The sequence below is a fragment of the Convolutriloba macropyga genome, chromosome 5 (genome assembly GCF_964194025.1).
Source record: "Convolutriloba macropyga chromosome 5, txConMacr16.3, whole genome shotgun sequence".
NCBI classification, from domain to species: Eukaryota; Metazoa; Xenacoelomorpha; order Acoela; family Convolutidae; genus Convolutriloba; species Convolutriloba macropyga.
Window position 1 is genome coordinate 14,272,287 of NC_134472.1, and position 18,088 is coordinate 14,290,374.

An 18,088-nucleotide genomic window follows, 5' to 3' on the forward strand; every position below is an offset into this window, starting at 1 on the left:
AACAAAAATATAATTTACGAAGCGAAATAAACAAGGCACAATTATTGGTTGAATTCTTGGAAAAAATAAAACAATTTACGGAACAAATCAAAAACTTGAAAAGAGCCGAACAAGACAAATACAAGACACACAAAGTTTATAAAAAGTAAAAACGTCAAAGAATGAAAAATTTACGCTACTCATTTTCGTTGAAAACCTCAATCTTTTTTGAAACAAACTTTAATTTGGAAAAATGAAGTACCAAAAAACAAAATAGAAACTTTTAGTATCCTAAAAACTATTCGAAATTCTTATTAATAGCCGCCCTCATCTTCTCAGCCGGCTATTATAGCGCTCCTATTACAATTCAAAGAATTTGAATTGTATTGGGGCGCTGTCTTTTTTTTTAAGATCTGTTCACACATTTTCATGATTTTTGAAGTCAAATTGGAGTAGTGATTTTGGTCACGCCGAAACAGGAAATGAAGCGAAAAAGCGAGTGGTTTTGCTGCGTGAATTTTTCTCGCTCTAATTTTAAAGTAGAGTGAGAAAACTGTTTGAACAAAGATTCGGTTTCTCGGTAGTGGTTTTTTATTCACATGCGACAATTTCACTCTGATTTTTACTGTTTTTTTCGATTTTTTGGATCGGATTTTTTTCTGAATGGTTTTCCCAATCCATTCACAGCTCATTCTAGGCCTAGTTTTTTGTTTGAATTAAATTTTCATTTCTCGCTAGTGGTTTTTTTGTTCACATGCGGCATTTTGACATTGATGTTCTGTTTTTTTATTTTTTTATCCGATTTTTTAAAAAATGGTTTTCTGATTTCACTCATAGTCCATTCTAGGTCTAGTTTTTCTGTTTAGTCAATGTAAATTCTTTGAATTGTACGTCAGGACTTGTCCTGCTATGTTTTTTTTTTTACTTCGTCGAATAAAAAAATGTTTCGCTTTACCTCATTTTGCCGCCTTTTCAACATTTTGCGTGAAATCTTTTTGACTTCTCTAGGCTAGTTTCTCTCTTCTCTCATTCTGCTAAAATTGATTTTGAACATCAGTTGCTCAGCAAAGCAATTCAAAATGAACAGAGTTAGTACAAAAATGGATGTCAGAAATAGAAACGGGATAAACCCATAAAGCCCAATTTTAGATGCTCGCTATTTGAACGTCGTTCCTTTAAGTCTTATTTACCATCTCTAATGCTTATTGTTATTGATAGTAGCCCCTGTAGCCTCTCTCTAAGAAACGGAAGTATGTTCAACTACGAAATGCCATCAAAATAAATCGGACTTAAAAAAATGTTTTTGTACAAAAATTTTTTTTTCAATATCTTCTGTTATTTCAATCCCAATCATGCTTATTGGAATCAACGGCGGCTATTTTCCGGCAATCTGCCGGGTATGTTTAGAAAATTTTTTGGAAATACAATGCGTCTGTCAATCAAGATAATGTAGTAAAAACTAGTTTGAAATTCCTATTAAAAATGCTTAGGATTACAATTCGCCTATCAATCAATATACTCTTTAAAAGCGATTCTCTTCACTAATATTAAGAGATCAGAGCTCGTTTTATACAATTCTCTAATAAATGACTGGTATATACTGTTTTAACTAAATTGTTTGCAATTTTTACAAATAATTGATCTGCAATAGTATGAAAATGATGGAAAGCAGGCAGATCATTATTTTAATTGCAGTTTCTCACATTCAATGAGCAGGTTTTAATTTTGTTAGTTCCATTTCTTATGCCATATTTCTAAATAAATTGTTTTCAGTTTTTCCGAATGAACTATATTCAATATGATAGAAATGATGGGAATCAGACAGATTCTTTGCATATTGGCACTTTCTCACAGTCAAGTGAGTTGGTTTTAATGTCTTGGTATTGAGGCATATGATGAGTTTCTTCCAATCGAGTGTAACTGGGTTTGTGCCTATAGATTTCTATTTGATGTGTAGGCGTTCAAATGTCTTCCTTCGAATAGTGGCATAATCAAGTGGCTGGGCTCTTACTACATCAAGATACAGGTGTACGAGAAGGCCATCATATACTTCGAAAAAGCTGCAGTTGCTCAGTAAGTACCCTCTCAATTGGTCAAGGAAAAATATAATAGACATATTTCAGTTAGTCCCCGTGTTGAAGATATTGCAACTTAGATTAATTTTTTTAAGTTGTTGAGATGAAAAGTCTCTACATGCGCTAATTTTTTTAAAGTTGTGTTTGACAGAACATTTTTTTGCTGTCAGAGTTTTGGTTCGTTTATGAAATGCAGGACGGTCATTCAAACATATCACCAGAGAAGGAGTTACTTTTTCATTAATCGATGTTATCGCTTAGTGTTAATAATCGCATAATTATCGTTAGCTAATGAGAAAGGGGCTGGTTACACTCAAAAATTGTAACATAATATTGATGTTTTCTAGGCCTGCGAACGTGACGTGGCCCCATCACATTGCTAAATGCTACCGGAGAATTGGCAACTACCAGCGAGCGTTTGAAACATACAAGCTCATTCACAGAAGATTTCCTGACAACATTGAGTGTAAGTGTTCCATTGGATAGTTGGTGCAATTACGCTGAATCAAATCGAAAGAGGAATGCATTGGGATCGGTTCTATTTTCATTTTAAATTTTATTAGACAACACGGTCAAAACTAATCAGGCGTTAAAAGCAGAAAGCTGCCCAACTTAGCAAATTATTCAAGTAATTTGATGGAAAGGCACGTGCTAAATAATAACGCGGGTTTAATCGGTCCCTAATCAATGTTTAATAGCCGCGTCAGCAATTCCAGGCGGCTATTATTGCGCTCCTGATTTTTTTTCAATTCAAAGAATTTGAATTGTATTGGGGCGCTGTTTTTTTTTAAGATGTGTTCACACATTTTTTCAATGACTTTGATCTTTCAAAACGGGATAAACAGGTAAAGCCCAGTGGGCATTAAGTTTCATTAGAGGCCCAAAGTGGGCTTTTAGTAGTCCTTCAAATGCTTAGAGTGGTGCAGCTATTGAGATGGCCTTAATTTTTAAAAGGTTGTTTTTAGGAGTTTTTGGGGCTCAAAATGGTGCAATTTTTTATGTATTTTTGTGATTTTTTGTATGATTAGTCTTAGGTTGAAGTTTTTAAAAGTTGATTAAGGCCTTTTGCGAGACAAAGTTACTTGTTAGGAGCCTTTTATGAGCTATATCTTTTGGTACTACAAAAACAAACACGCAAAATGATATTAATTTAAAAGTTACTAGGGAGCAATTGAATGGATTTCAACATTTTAATAGAACGAAATTCTATTTTTTGAAATTTGAAATTCTTTCTAAAAATTATTGTCTATCGATCTGAGCCCATGAATTTTTTAGGGATTGCAGTTGGGTTACTGGATAACCTCTCGAGACACAGAAATGATTCCTGTCATTTTCGAGTTAATCGATCTTCAAGGGCCAATGAATTTTTTCAGGTTTGGAGATATAATACTGCACCGATTTTAGGGGAAAAAAATGGTTTTGAACATATTTTTGAAATAGGTATATATAAAGGGATCAATTTTGGCCTTAGGGGTAAAATTTTCAAGAGTTTTAGCAATAAGTATATTTTTGTTTAGTGTGTTTGCTTGTTTTAGTTTCTCATTTCTTCTAGATGATTTTGTTTTGATAGATCTGCTGGTCGGGTGGAATGTTTCTAAGTTTTTCCATTCAATTCTTTGAATTGTATTTCAGTACTTGTCCTGCTATGTTTTTAACTTCGTCTAACAGATTTTTGATTTATCTTACCCTGATTTCTTGGAATTGACTTTTTCAATGACTTCAGTGACTTTTACTGCTTTGCAGTTCAAGTTTGTGTTCGTGACGTCATTTCCGCTTTTAGGTCAATTGCGTGACTTACCTCACTCAAAAAGATGAGTTCTGAACTCACTTATGGAACTCTAAATTTTATGAACATTTACTAATTAAAGGTCAATAGTGTGCATCTAAGTAGTGCCAAACTTATATGCCATAATTCCTGAGTAATAGTCTTGATGAGTTTTAATATCAAATATTAATTTTGAAAAAGCTCCATTAGGGCTTTTTCCTTGTAGAGCAAATGTCTCATAAAATGGCAGTCCGAATCTATCCCAAAAGGTCTAGTCTATTAAAAGCTGGTGGTCGATCTGTCAATCTTACTTCTTTAGTTGTTTCAATTCATGGTAGGCCACAAGCGTCTATCTCGGCTATTTTCCGGCAATCTGCCGGCTATGTTTTTAATTGCTCTCGAACGAAGTTTGAAGCAATTATTGGAAACGTATTTGTAGCATACATTTTTATTTGACCGTTTTGACTTATCGAGTGACTTTTGCGCCCCTCACGCTTTGCGTTTTGCGTGATCTAACTTTCTCGTTTAGATCTTAAAGTAGCTAAACTCAATTGGCGGCAGTTCAGTACTGAAAGTCAAATGAAAAGTGCTCGGAAATTGGTTTAGTTTTTCCTAATGTACTGGTTACTACAGTTGTTATGTTTAATTGTTGTCAAACAAAATTTGTAGCAATTATATTAGTCCTGTCGGTTTATCATGCGATTTTTCGCTTGTGACCGATTTTTCGTGTGACGCTTTTGATTTTGTCCTCAAAAACAGGATAAACAGGTACCACCCAGCGGGCATTAAGTGATCTTAGAGCCTTTCAGCTCTGTTTCAACTTTTTTGGAGACTTATACTTAAGGCCGGTTGACTTATACTGTGAAGGCCGGTTCTTAGGTTGAAGACACCCCAATGTTGCCCCCCCCCACTATTTCCCCACCCACCCCCATCGCGCTGTTGCCCCCACCCCACTGTTGCAAGGGTTTGATAATAAGTTACTGAAAAAAATTTTATTTGCCATGGAATAGCTTTCATTTTTTTAGTATGACAAATTTTAGCAATTTTTTAAATAAAATTTACATTTTTTTCAAGTTTTTTTGTAAATTTTTGTCGGTTTCTAGATTTCTGCATCTTTAAGAGCCGCGGAATATCCTCTAGGGTTTGACAATAGGTTACTGCATAGCTTCTAGATGTAATGGAATGGTTTTCAAGATCTTAATATCAGCAATTTTTAAAAAATTTTTGTAAGTTTTTTGAATCTGTTTGAATTTTTTTGGGCACCAGGGTCATTGGGACCTCCTCAAAGGTTTGATAATAAACTGCTGCATAGTTTCTAGAGTTATTAAAATGGTTATCAATATTTTAATGACTCCTGCTTTAGCAATTTTTGATAAAATTTAACGTTTTTCGAATTTTCGGAAATTTATCATGTTCTGTATTTATGGATCTTTATTAGCCAGTGAAACTATTTAAACTTTGAAATAGGGATACTGGATAGTCTCCTGACAAAGCCAACCGCTCGCCAGTCGTTTGAGAGCAATTCGCCCGACGGTAGTGGGTTATGTTTTCGATTGCGAGCCTTCAGAAATTCAGTTTGTTGTTAAAAATAAAACTGATTGTGGGAGAACGCTGTAGTGGCCAGTGTAGCTTATTGGTTAATATCCACGACTCTTATCCGTTAGGTTGCGGGTTTGAACCCCTCCCTAGTCAGACGTTTAAACATAAAAGCTTTTCTAGCGTATGCACCCTATAAAATTGTATGCCTTATGTCGTTCGAGAGCAATTTGTCCGTCGTAAGTCGGTTTGTGTTTTCAAAATCAGAAATTGGAAAACCAGATTATATCAGAAAGTGTGATAAAATTAGGAAGCTTTTGTTAAAACACCTGGAGGCCAAATAACTGGGTATCTAAAAATTTGCCTTTACTTAAATAATGGGGTAGAACTTAAACTACTTTTACCCTTTGGTCCTCGTCTCTTAGGGCACTATTTCATAACATATGAAATATGTCAAAACATGACATACCTTGTATTCTAACTTAGACTGTGTACCAAATCGAACACTTTTTGACGTTTAAGCTGTCAATATATCTTCTCTTTTTAATAGCCATCGTGAGCCTCTCAAATGATTATTTAGGCGTTCTGCTTTTCTACAACCCAAAAGTTTTGGATTGTATAGGTACCCTCTTCTGTAGAGATCTATTCAAATGTTTTTGGACGCAATAGGCAGCTAATGCTTTTTTTGTCTCCGCCATTAATCGTCTGAAATTAGTCGTAATTTTATTTATTTTTGCGAGCATTTTTTAGACTGGATTATCACTTAATTCGATTATGACAGGTCTGATTGATTGCTAATGGGACAAGGGAACCGAATTAGTAGCTTCAATTCAAAGCGAATGCTTTCCAGGACTTAGACTAATTTTTTTACATTTCAAATTTATTACAGAATTTCTGCTCTTTTATTGCTTGTTTGAGTTGCATATTTAATAACTGATCAATGAGAATTGTCATCGGTTGAAATAATGAATCTATTTAAGGACTTGAGATCATGGCGGTTGTTTTATTGACTTTCAAACTTTTTTCATATTAGCTGATCTTTGAGTCTTGTCCTTTTTTGTGATTTTGAGCTGTGATTTTAATGTGATTTTGTGCTTTTTTTCCTCACTTTGACGGTACTACGTTTTTTTTTAGTCTGAGCCAGTTTTGTAATTCTTGTCATTGTCATGTCACTTATCCCAATAATGCGGGTCTCTGCCTCTCTGATTAGGCATAATTAGAGCTTTTTAGTTGTTTTAATTCATGTCAAGCATATTCATAGCCGCCCTCATCTTCTCAGTGGTTCTTATAGTGCTCCTCTTTTACTCCGTCAACCAAGATTTGTTTTGATTTACCTTAGTTCACAGCTGTTCAACGTCTTTCATAGAATCTTTTCAACTTCTTTAGACTAGTGGTGTTCTTTTCTCATTCTATTCAAAGTGCTTTTGGGCAGCATTTGCTGAGCCAAGGCTTCTAAATTGAACAGAGTCAGTATCGAAAAACGACAGTATCGAAAAAGAATCGGGATTAACCAATAGACCATACTTTTAGATGCCCTCTTGTTGAACTTGGTTCTAATAAACCTTACTAATGTCTATTGTTAATTGATAGCCTCCGTCAGCTTCTCAACGGCTATTAATTAGGCGCTTTCCTTTTTTAAATTTGTTTGATCTTTCGATCATGTTTTTTTGATCAAGTCACGACTATAACGTTCGACTCCTGACTTACTCACTCACGGTTTTAAATGAACCGATTTTTAATTGCTCTTGAAGCAGTGGTTCGAATCCGGGTGGGGTCGAGGTTTTTTTGCGCCCATAAAGAAAAATTGATCTATACTAAAGACCATGAATTAAAATGCCTCGCCTGTCGTTCAAGAGCAATTCTTCCGACATTTGTCGGTTTATGTTTATTTTTTAACTCCTTAAATTACGCAATGCAGCGAATACGGTCAAGGTTAAAAGAGCAAGCTTAAAGGAAACTTGATAAACCGATAGAGCACGGTCACTAAGTCAGAGTCCATTAGGTTGTCAAAGCTCATTAGAGCAATTGCTGTCTGGTGTTAGTATTCAGCTTAGTAGCCTTCAGATTATATCTGAATTGTGTATAGTTTTAGAATCTATCTAACTGTACCCCAAATTAAAACATTTTTCGGATCTTTTCCGTTTGTGCCCCCCCAGTACGTTATGCTCCCCCAGTTACAGAACACGGGTCATTACATAGTAAATCATTATGTAAAAATATTGCACGTGCATCTGTGGGTTGCAAATAATATGCACCCACTAAGCTGGGGGGGGCACAAACGGAAAAGATCCCATTTTTCTGTATCAATCCCGATGGGCGTCAAGGGGGTCAACGGCAACAGCCATTTGCGGCACTCTGCCGGCTGCTTTCATTATGCTTCTTCTATTAAATCTTCTAAATCTTCTATTACTTACCATTCTACTGTTACTGAATAAGTGGTGTGAAGTTTTCTAAGTTGTTTACGTATAGTTGTGATTTTAATACATAGCCTGAATGAAACTAGCTCAGACTCATTGTGGAAACTCAATGGTCCTTGTTAATAGCCGCCCTCATCTTCTCAGCCGGCTATTATAGTGCTCCTATTTTTTTTTTACAATTCAAAGAATTTGAATTGTATTGGTGCGCTGTGTTTTTTTTTCAAGATGTGTTCACACATTTTTCAATGACTTTGATCTTTCAAAACGGGATAAACAGGTAAAGCCCAGCAGGCATTAAGTTTCATTAGAGGCCCAAAGTGGTCCTTAGTAGTCCTTCAGGTGCTAAGAGTGGTGCAGCTAATGGTATGGCCTTAATTCAAGGTTAAAAGGTCATTTTTAGGAGTATTTGGGCTCAAAGTGGTGCAATTTTTCATGTATTTTTGTGATTTTTTAAAGTTTTTGTTTGATTAATCTTAGGTTGAGGTTTTTAAAAGTTGATTTAGGCCTTTTGCGAGGCAAAGTTACTTGTTATGAGCTTTTTATGAGCTATATCTTTTTGGTAATATACTACAAACACAAACACGCAAAATGATACTAATTTTTGCAATTTCAAGTTTTTAAAATTTTTTTGTCATTTTTTGAGTTGTTTCAGCTTCCCTAGCCAAGGAATCTCCTTTAAGGTTTGTCAATTGGGCACTGCTTATTTTCTAGCACCAATGGATTGGTTTTCAACATTTTAATGTTTCGAATTTTAGCAGTTTGTTGATAAAATCTTCAATTTTTTTTTAAAGTTTTCCTCAAGTTTTTGCAATTTTTTGATATTTGTCCATTCTCAGGTGCCAGAGGAGCTATTCCACGGTCTGATAAAAATTACTGCATGGTTGTTAATTTCAATGGATTTGTTTTCAACAATTTAACTTTTCGAATTTCATGAAATTTTTTTGATAACATCTGTCTTTTTAACATTTGTCTTTTATTCAGTTTTTCTTGCCTCAGTAGCCTGGTAAACTCATCAAGGGTTTGATAGAATTTTATTGAATAGTTGCTAGGGGGCAATTGATTGGTTTTCAACATTTTTATTGAACAAATTTCTATTTTTTGAAATTTGAAATTCTTTCTAAAAATTATTGCCTATCGATCTGAGCCAATGAATTTTTCAAGGCTTGGAATAGGTTTACTGGATAACCTGTAGAGACACAGAAATGATTCTGAAGATATTAATATCGCTGCATTTAGCAACATTTCATTAAAATCTGCAATTGGTTATAAACATTGGTTATAACCAATGTTTATAACCAATTGGTTATAAACATATTTTTGAAATAAATATTTTTTCCTTAGGGGTAAAAGCTTTAAGAGTTTTAGCAATGAGTATATTTTTGTTTAGTTTGTTTGATTGTTTGTTTCTCAATTTTTTTGGGATGAATTTGTTTGTGTTTTGGCTGGCATTGTTCAATTGATCTGCTGGTCAGATAGAGTACTTCTAACTTTTTCATTTAATTCTTTGAATTGTATTTCAGGACTTGTCCTGCTATGTTTTTTTACTTCGTCGAACAAAAAAATGTTTTGCTTTACCTCATTTTGCCGTTTTTTCAACATTTTGCGTGAAATCTTTTTGACTTCTCTAGGCTAGTTTCTCTCTTCTCTAATTCTGCTAAAAGTGATTTTGAACATCAGTTGCTCAGCAAAGCAATTCAAAATGAACAGAGTCAGTATAAAAAATTGAAGTCAGAAATATAAACGGGATAAACCCATAAAGCCCAACTTTAGATGCTCGCTATTTGAACGTCGTTCCTATAAGTCTTAGTTACCATCTCTAATGTTTATTGGTATTGATTGTAGCCCCTGTAGCCTCTTTCTAAGAAACAGAAGTGTGTTCAACTACAAAATGCCATCAAAATAAATCGGACTTAAAAAATGTTTTTGTACAAAAACCTTTTTTTTCAATATCTTCTATTCTTTCAATCCCAATCATGCTTATTGGAATCAACGGCGGCTATTTTTCCGGCAATCTACCGGGTATGTTTTTTCTAATGACTTTGATCTTTCAAAACGGGATAAACAGGTAAAGCCCAGCGGGCATTAAGTTTCATTAGAGGACCAAAGTGGGCCTTAGTAGTCCGTCAGGTGCTAAGAGTGGTGCAGCTAATGGAATGGCTTTAATTCAAGGTTAAAAGGTCATTTTTAGGAGTTTTTGGGCTCAAAGTTGTGCAATTTTTCATGTATTTTTGTGATTTTTTTAAGTTTTTGTTTGATTAATCTTAGGTTGAAGTTGTTAAAAGTTGATTTAGGCCTTTTGCGAGGCAAAGTTACTTATGAGCTTTTTATGAGCTATATCTTTTTGGTAATATACTACAAACACAAACACGCAAAATGATACTAATTTTTGCAGTTTCAAGTTTTTAAAAAATTTTTTGTCATTTTTTGAGTTGTTTCAGCTTCCCTAGCCAAGGAATCTCCTTTAAGGTTTGTCAATTGGGCACTGCTTATTTTCTAGCACCAATGGATTGGTTTTCAACATTTTAATGTTTCGAATTTTAGCAGTTTGTTGATAAAATCTTCAATTTTTTTTTAAAGTTTGCCTCAAGTTTTTGCAATTTTTTGATATTTGTCCATTCTCAGGTGCCAGAGGAGCTATTCCACGGTCTGATAAAAAATTACTGCATGGTTGTTAATTTCAATGGATTTGTTTTCAACAATTTAACTTTTCGAATTTCATGAAATTTTTTTGATAACATCTGTCTTTTTAACATTTGTCTTTTATTCAGTTTTTCTTGCCTCAGTAGCCTGGTAAACTCATCAAGGGTTTGATAGAATTTTATTGAATAGTTGCTAGGGGGCAATTGATTGGTTTTCAACATTTTTATTGAACAAATTTCTATTTTTTGAAATTTGAAATTCTTTCTAAAAATTATTGCCTATCGATCTGAGCCAATGAATTTTTCAAGGCTTGGAATAGGTTTACTGGATAACCTGTAGAGACACAGAAATGATTCTGAAGATATTAATATCGCTGCATTCAGCAACATTTCATTAAAATCTGCAATTGGTTATAAACATTGGTTATAACCAATGTTTATAACCAATTGGTTATAAACATATTTTTGAAATAAATATTTTTTTCCTTAGGGGTAAAAGCTTTAAGAGTTTTAGCAATGAGTATATTTTTGTTTAGTTTGTTTGATTGTTTGTTTCTCAATTTTTTTGGGATGAATTTGTTTGTGTTTTGGCTGGCATTGTTCAATTGATCTGCTGGTCAGATAGAGTACTTCTAACTTTTTCATTTAATTCTTTGAATTGTATTTCAGGACTTGTCCTGCTATGTTTTTTTACTTCGTCGAACAAAAAAATGTTTTGCTTTACCTCATTTTGCCGTTTTTTCAACATTTTGCGTGAAATCTTTTTGACTTCTCTAGGCTAGTTTCTCTCTTCTCTAATTCTGCTAAAAGTGATTTTGAACATCAGTTGCTCAGCAAAGCAATTCAAAATGAACAGAGTCAGTATAAAAAATTGAAGTCAGAAATATAAACGGGATAAACCCATAAAGCCCAACTTTAGATGCTCGCTATTTGAACGTCGTTCCTATAAGTCTTAGTTACCATCTCTAATGTTTATTGGTATTGATTGTAGCCCCTGTAGCCTCTTTCTAAGAAACAGAAGTGTGTTCAACTACAAAATGCCATCAAAATAAATCGGACTTAAAAAATGTTTTTGTACAAAAACCTTTTTTTTCAATATCTTCTATTCTTTCAATCCCAATCATGCTTATTGGAATCAACGGCGGCTATTTTTCCGGCAATCTACCGGGTATGTTTTTTCTAATGACTTTGATCTTTCAAAACGGGATAAACAGGTAAAGCCCAGCGGGCATTAAGTTTCATTAGAGGACCAAAGTGGGCCTTAGTAGTCCGTCAGGTGCTAAGAGTGGTGCAGCTAATGGAATGGCTTTAATTCAAGGTTAAAAGGTCATTTTTAGGAGTTTTTGGGCTCAAAGTTGTGCAATTTTTCATGTATTTTTGTGATTTTTTTAAGTTTTTGTTTGATTAATCTTAGGTTGAAGTTGTTAAAAGTTGATTTAGGCCTTTTGCGAGGCAAAGTTACTTATGAGCTTTTTATGAGCTATATCTTTTTGGTAATATACTACAAACACAAACACGCAAAATGATACTAATTTTTGCAGTTTCAAGTTTTTAAAAAATTTTTTGTCATTTTTTGAGTTGTTTCAGCTTCCCTAGCCAAGGAATCTCCTTTAAGGTTTGTCAATTGGGCACTGCTTATTTTCTAGCACCAATGGATTGGTTTTCAACATTTTAATGTTTCGAATTTTAGCAGTTTGTTGATAAAATCTTCAATTTTTTTTTAAAGTTTGCCTCAAGTTTTTGCAATTTTTTGATATTTGTCCATTCTCAGGTGCCAGAGGAGCTATTCCACGGTCTGATAAAAAATTACTGCATGGTTGTTAATTTCAATGGATTTGTTTTCAACAATTTAACTTTCGAATTTCATGAAATTTTTTTGATAACATCTGTCTTTTTAACATGTCTTTTATTCAATTTTTCTTGCCTCAGTAGCCTGGTAAACCCATCAAGGGTTTGATAGAATTTTATTGAATAGTTGCTAGGGGGCAATTGATTGGTTTTCAACATTTTTATTGAAGAAATTTCTATTTGAAATTCTTTCTAAAAATTATTGCCTATCGATCTGAGCCAATGAATTTTATAAGGCTTGGAATAGGGTTACTGGATAACCTGCAGAGACACAGAAATGATTCTGAAGATATTAATATCGCGACATTCAGCAACATTTCATTAAAATCTGCAATTGATTTCATTTTTTTAATTTTGGTCTTTTTCAAGTTAATCGATCCTCAAGAGCCAATGATTTCTTTTCAGGTCGTGCAGATATAATACTGGACCGATTTTAGAAACAGAAATTGGTTATAAACATATTTTTGAAATAAATATTTTTTCCTTAGGGGTAAAAGCTTTAAGAGTTTTAGCAATGAGTATATGTTTGTTTAGTTTGTTTGATTGTTTAGTTTGTTTGATAACATCTGTCTTTTTAACATGTCTTTTATTCAATTTTTCTTGCCTCAGTAGCCTGGTAAACCCATCAAGGGTTTGATAGAATTTTATTGAATAGTTGCTAGGGGGCAATTGATTGGTTTTCAACATTTTTATTGAAGAAATTTCTATTTGAAATTCTTTCTAAAAATTATTGCCTATCGATCTGAGCCAATGAATTTTATAAGGCTTGGAATAGGGTTACTGGATAACCTGCAGAGACACAGAAATGATTCTGAAGATATTAATATCGCGACATTCAGCAACATTTCATTAAAATCTGCAATTGATTTCATTTTTTTAATTTTGGTCTTTTTCAAGTTAATCGATCCTCAAGAGCCAATGATTTCTTTTCAGGTCGTGCAGATATAATACTGGACCGATTTTAGAAACAGAAATTGGTTATAAACATATTTTTGAAATAAATATTTTTTCCTTAGGGGTAAAAGCTTTAAGAGTTTTAGCAATGAGTATATGTTTGTTTAGTTTGTTTGATTGTTTGTTTCTCAATTTTTTTCGGATGAATTTGTTTGTGTTTTGGCTGGCATTGTTCAATTGATCTGCTGGTCAGATGTCTTTTATTCAATTTTTCTTGCCTCAGTAGCCTGGTAAACCCATCAAGGGTTTGATAGAATTTTATTGAATAGTTGCTAGGGGGCAATTGATTGGTTTTCAACATTTTTATTGAAGAAATTTCTATTTGAAATTCTTTCTAAAAATTATTGCCTATCGATCTGAGCCAATGAATTTTATAAGGCTTGGAATAGGGTTACTGGATAACCTGCAGAGACACAGAAATGATTCTGAAGATATTAATATCGCGACATTCAGCAACATTTCATTAAAATCTGCAATTGATTTCATTTTTTTAATTTTGGTCTTTTTCAAGTTAATCGATCCTCAAGAGCCAATGATTTCTTTTCAGGTCGTGCAGATATAATACTGGACCGATTTTAGAAACAGAAATTGGTTATAAACATATTTTTGAAATAAATATTTTTTCCTTAGGGGTAAAAGCTTTAAGAGTTTTAGCAATGAGTATATGTTTGTTTAGTTTGTTTGATTGTTTGTTTCTCAATTTTTTTCGGATGAATTTGTTTGTGTTTTGGCTGGCATTGTTCAATTGATCTGCTGGTCAGATAGAGTACTTCTAACTTTTTCATTTAATTCTATGAATTGTATTTCAGGGCTTGTCCTGCTATGTTTTTTTACTTCGTCGAACAAAAAAATGTTTTGCTTTACCTCATTTTGCCGTTTTTTCAACATTTTGCGTGAAATCTTTTTGACTTCTCTAGGCTAGTTTCTCTCTTCTCTAATTCTGCTAAAAGTGATTTTGAACATCAGTTGCTCAGCAAAGCAATTCAAAATGAACAGAGTCAGTATAAAAAATTGAAGTCAGAAATATAAACGGGATAAACCCATAAAGCCCAACTTTAGATGCTCGCTATTTGAACGTCGTTCCTATAAGTCTTAGTTACCATCTCTAATGTTTATTGGTATTGATTGTAGCCCCTGTAGCCTCTTTCTAAGAAACAGAAGTGTGTTCAACTACAAAATGCCATCAAAATAAATCGGACTTAAAAAATGTTTTTGTACAAAAATCTTTTTTTTTTTCAATATCTTCTATTCTTTCAATCCCAATCATGCTTATTGGAATCAACGGCGGCTATTTTTCCGGCAATCTACCGGGTATGTTTTTTCTAATGATGCGCCCTGCAATCTTATGTTATATTTTGTGTTCTCCAGGTCTGGAGTGTCTTGTACAACTGTCGGCTGATTTGGGTTTGAAGAAGGAAAATGAGGAATACACTAAAGAGCTCAAGAAGGCACACAAATCTAATGAGCTCAAGGAACAGGTAATTAACAGTCAAATAATTTCATAGTTGTTTGACGGGTCCTTCCCATCATAAGAGAACGTGCAGCCCCCTCGCCCTCAAATTACCATAGCGTGATCCGGCTATCATTTTTGTGGGAGGTTTAACGGAATAGACCCAATTTGGCACACGGAAAAGATCCTGAAAATTTATCATATTGCTATATAGGCTTTACGGAGTAAAGTTTTGATAAGGTGAAAAGCGTCTAATCTATCCTTGTGGTTCATTAGTCTCACACGAAGTTTGTAGCAATTGTTTGGGGACTGTTGGTCTTTTTTACTGCAATCACTTGATCTTTCTTGTCCAACTGATTTGACTTTTTAAGTGACCTTTTTTTTCACTCTTGACTTTCTTGAGTTTTGTGTGATCGAAATTAAGGTCTGTCCAATTATACAAACCCCAACCCTCAAGAAATTTTATTTGACCCCCACCCCCATATTTCCGGTATAGTGGGCTTCACCTTAAATACCCACTAATCTGGGGGTATTATGGGAAATACCACTAAATTGTTCTCTCATTCAGAATTTTTGCAGCTGAACTCATCAATTAACGACAATTTGCTACTAAAAATCAAATGAAAACGGCGTCGATATTGGTTTTAACTCTTAATATTCTATAATAAGCTGCAATAACATTCAAGCCCCTATTGTATTTAAGTTTATCGAAAAACTCATAATACAAAACGGAAAAATCTCAAAACAAGTATTTTTTCCCGATTTTTGGAATCGGTCAACGCTTTAATTAGGCATCGAGCAGCAAACTATGTGTGTATTAGACTACTGTTCTTCGACGTATCAAGTAGTTAATGATTGAAACGAGGCCTTGGCGGAGCTGAACCACTAATCACAAGTGTTGAAAGCAGTAGTCTATTGTGCTTGGTTTACAAGATTGCGTTATTTTTGCATGCGATAATATGGATGTTCTATGAACAAAAGTGTTTATTGATACTGATGTTTACATCAGCTGTCCTATAATGCTACCAATTATTGGATAGTTTAAGTAATAGCCAGTGTTATTGGACAGTTGGCGTAACAGGCAGCAGTATCGTTGGATTGTTGTCATGTTCAAGGGTTAATAACGAGTCTGGCTAGTACTGCTGTATTACCGGATACGAAAATCACGCACTTCTGTAAATTAACCATAATTAGAGATCAGTATGTGGCGAATTCTGATAACGATGTAAGAGACAGTTTTGCTTCCTTTCGTTTGCAGCGAATAGCAAGTGGGAGTAGCAGACGGAACAGCACAGCTGGCATGAACATGTTGAATGCAACAGCACCTTCGAAGCTCCTTATGGACACGAGTGGAGTCGGATCCAGTGACGGAACTCCGTCCAGAGAGGGAAGTGGTGGAAGTGGGCGGAATGTTCACCGCTCTTCCGCCTCCAAGAGAGCAGCAGGGTAAGTTGTTCAATTGTGTGCTTGTCTGTTACTGTTTAACTGCAGGAGGACGAAAAGGAATCCAATTCATCAATTAATGGATAGCACCACACCGGTGTTGTTGGCATCGGTAAGTTATTGAACTCCGACGCAAAGCCGAGTAGTTGAGTAACTTAACTGTATTTGTGATAACAACAGTCGAATTCCAGTAAAGTTTATCACCCCGGGGAACTTAGTTTAATCCCAAGAACAGTTTTTGCCCACTGTTTGTTATTGACTCAAGTTTTCATCCGACGTTGAGAAATTGTTTCAGCGATCAGTTATCCAGGAGTTCTTTAATTAAAAGTCTGCTCACGAGATTTCCCCTTGTGAAAGGTCACTGCGCTGGTTTCTGAAATGACCAACATAGTGAGGTCGGATAAGATATGAGCTTACGAAACTATGTGGCAAGCAAGAAGCCAATAGTGTTCCAATTGCTTGGAAAGAATACTGATGAATAGTCCAATGACTCGCAGTTATTTCGTAGGCTATAAGGTATACAAAATATTTGAAGCAGTAAGGAAACGATGCTCCCTTTTAGCCTGGGCTCCACTCTTCCCCCGAGTGGTGCTGCGTCTTTCGAGGATGCAACAATGGCCCGTCTGGGAAGTGGAGGCAACAGTAGGGCTCTCCCGGGCACTGAGTTGAGTGTGAACGATTCAGATGCAAGGTAGTCAATACACACTACTTTCAATTTTGATTCTACCGACAGTTTGCGTTGCGGTGTCGTTTTTGAAGCACCTTTGGTTTGCATAGATTTGAGTGCCGAAGAAATTGTTTCCGAGTTAAATTTAACGATGTTTCTGAAACTCTTAAGCAATTAGACGACTTTAAATGAGCATGCAATGAACTATTGCAATACAAATTATATCGGCTTTTTCATAAAAATTTCGTTTCAGTTATTGCTGCAGGAAATTGACATCAATGTTTACCTGTTTCAGGATCAGTTATCAAGAGAGACCGAAAACAGCAGCTAGGAAGCCAGTAAAGCAGGAAGACGAGTTTGCAGATGAGGAACTGGGCGATGACTTACTCCCCGAGTAAAAAAGATAGATTCCAGTGCAGCTTTAATGAACTCATAAGCATTATATTCATTTCGGATTGAAATGTTATTGCTTGTACGGATGGTTTTAATATTGTAAATAAATGTAGAATCAGTAAAACCGATCTGTATTAAATGTCAAATTGTAAATATGTGTATTGAAATGTGCAATAAATAATGTTTAACTCCCAGTATATTTGAACCCATGTTGCTTTTAAGAAAAAGAAGCTCATCATATTAAGCCAATGGAGAGAGAATTGGGGGGTTTTTTGAGATTAAAAACTTAATTCCTGCCCTTTGTTTTTTGTCTGCAAAATTATTTGATCATGCATTCCGAATCTGTTAAGCCAAAAAGACTCAAGCTATATAATTTTAAATTGAAATCGTCCAGTGTAAATTAGCAAAGTAAGATATTTTTGGCGTCATGAAAAACGAACAGTGGAAGAAAGTATTATCAGTTAAAACTGGTTAAGGGTTATAAACGTGTTAAAATATATTGTCACAAGAAAATTCGGGCGTCAAATAGATATTACGCTGACGATAACTAAACTCGAACCCTTTTCTCACACTTAAAAGAATACTGAATTCAATTTTCCGCAGTTTTGTGTAATTATTCTCAAACATAGTTTGCGGCAATTATATTTGTCCAGTGGTCTTTTCATGCGATTTTTTGCTTGACCGACTGTTCATCTGGCCCTTTTAATTGCTCTTGAATGAAGTTCATAGCAATTATTGTAAACGTGTGTGTCTTTATGCAAAATTTTCGCTTGACGGTTTCGACTTTTCGAGTGACTTTTACGCCCTTGACTTTTCGCGTGATCTAAATTTTCTCTCAATCACAATTTCACGCAACTGAACTCAATTGGCGGCAATTTAATACTAAAAGTCAAATGAAAAGTGCGCCAAAACTAGTGTCATT

The 18,088-nt window shown here is 34.6% G+C and overlaps 1 protein-coding gene across 1 annotated transcript in view; it reads left to right on the forward strand.

Annotated features, from left to right (window-relative positions):
- The window catches only part of LOC142339157 (intraflagellar transport protein 88 homolog), a 58,295-nt gene extending 40,918 nt beyond the window's left edge, over positions 1-17,377 (forward strand). Inside the window, exons 14-19 of the mRNA XM_075388941.1 lie at positions 1,937-2,052; positions 2,402-2,520; positions 14,582-14,691; positions 15,922-16,109; positions 16,669-16,797; positions 17,069-17,377. Of these exons, the coding sequence (XP_075245056.1) occupies positions 1,937-2,052; positions 2,402-2,520; positions 14,582-14,691; positions 15,922-16,109; positions 16,669-16,797; positions 17,069-17,171 (765 nt within the window). The 3' untranslated portion in view covers positions 17,172-17,377. The remainder of the gene's footprint in view (positions 1-1,936; positions 2,053-2,401; positions 2,521-14,581; positions 14,692-15,921; positions 16,110-16,668; positions 16,798-17,068) is intronic.
- The last annotated feature ends 711 nt before the right edge of the window (positions 17,378-18,088 follow it).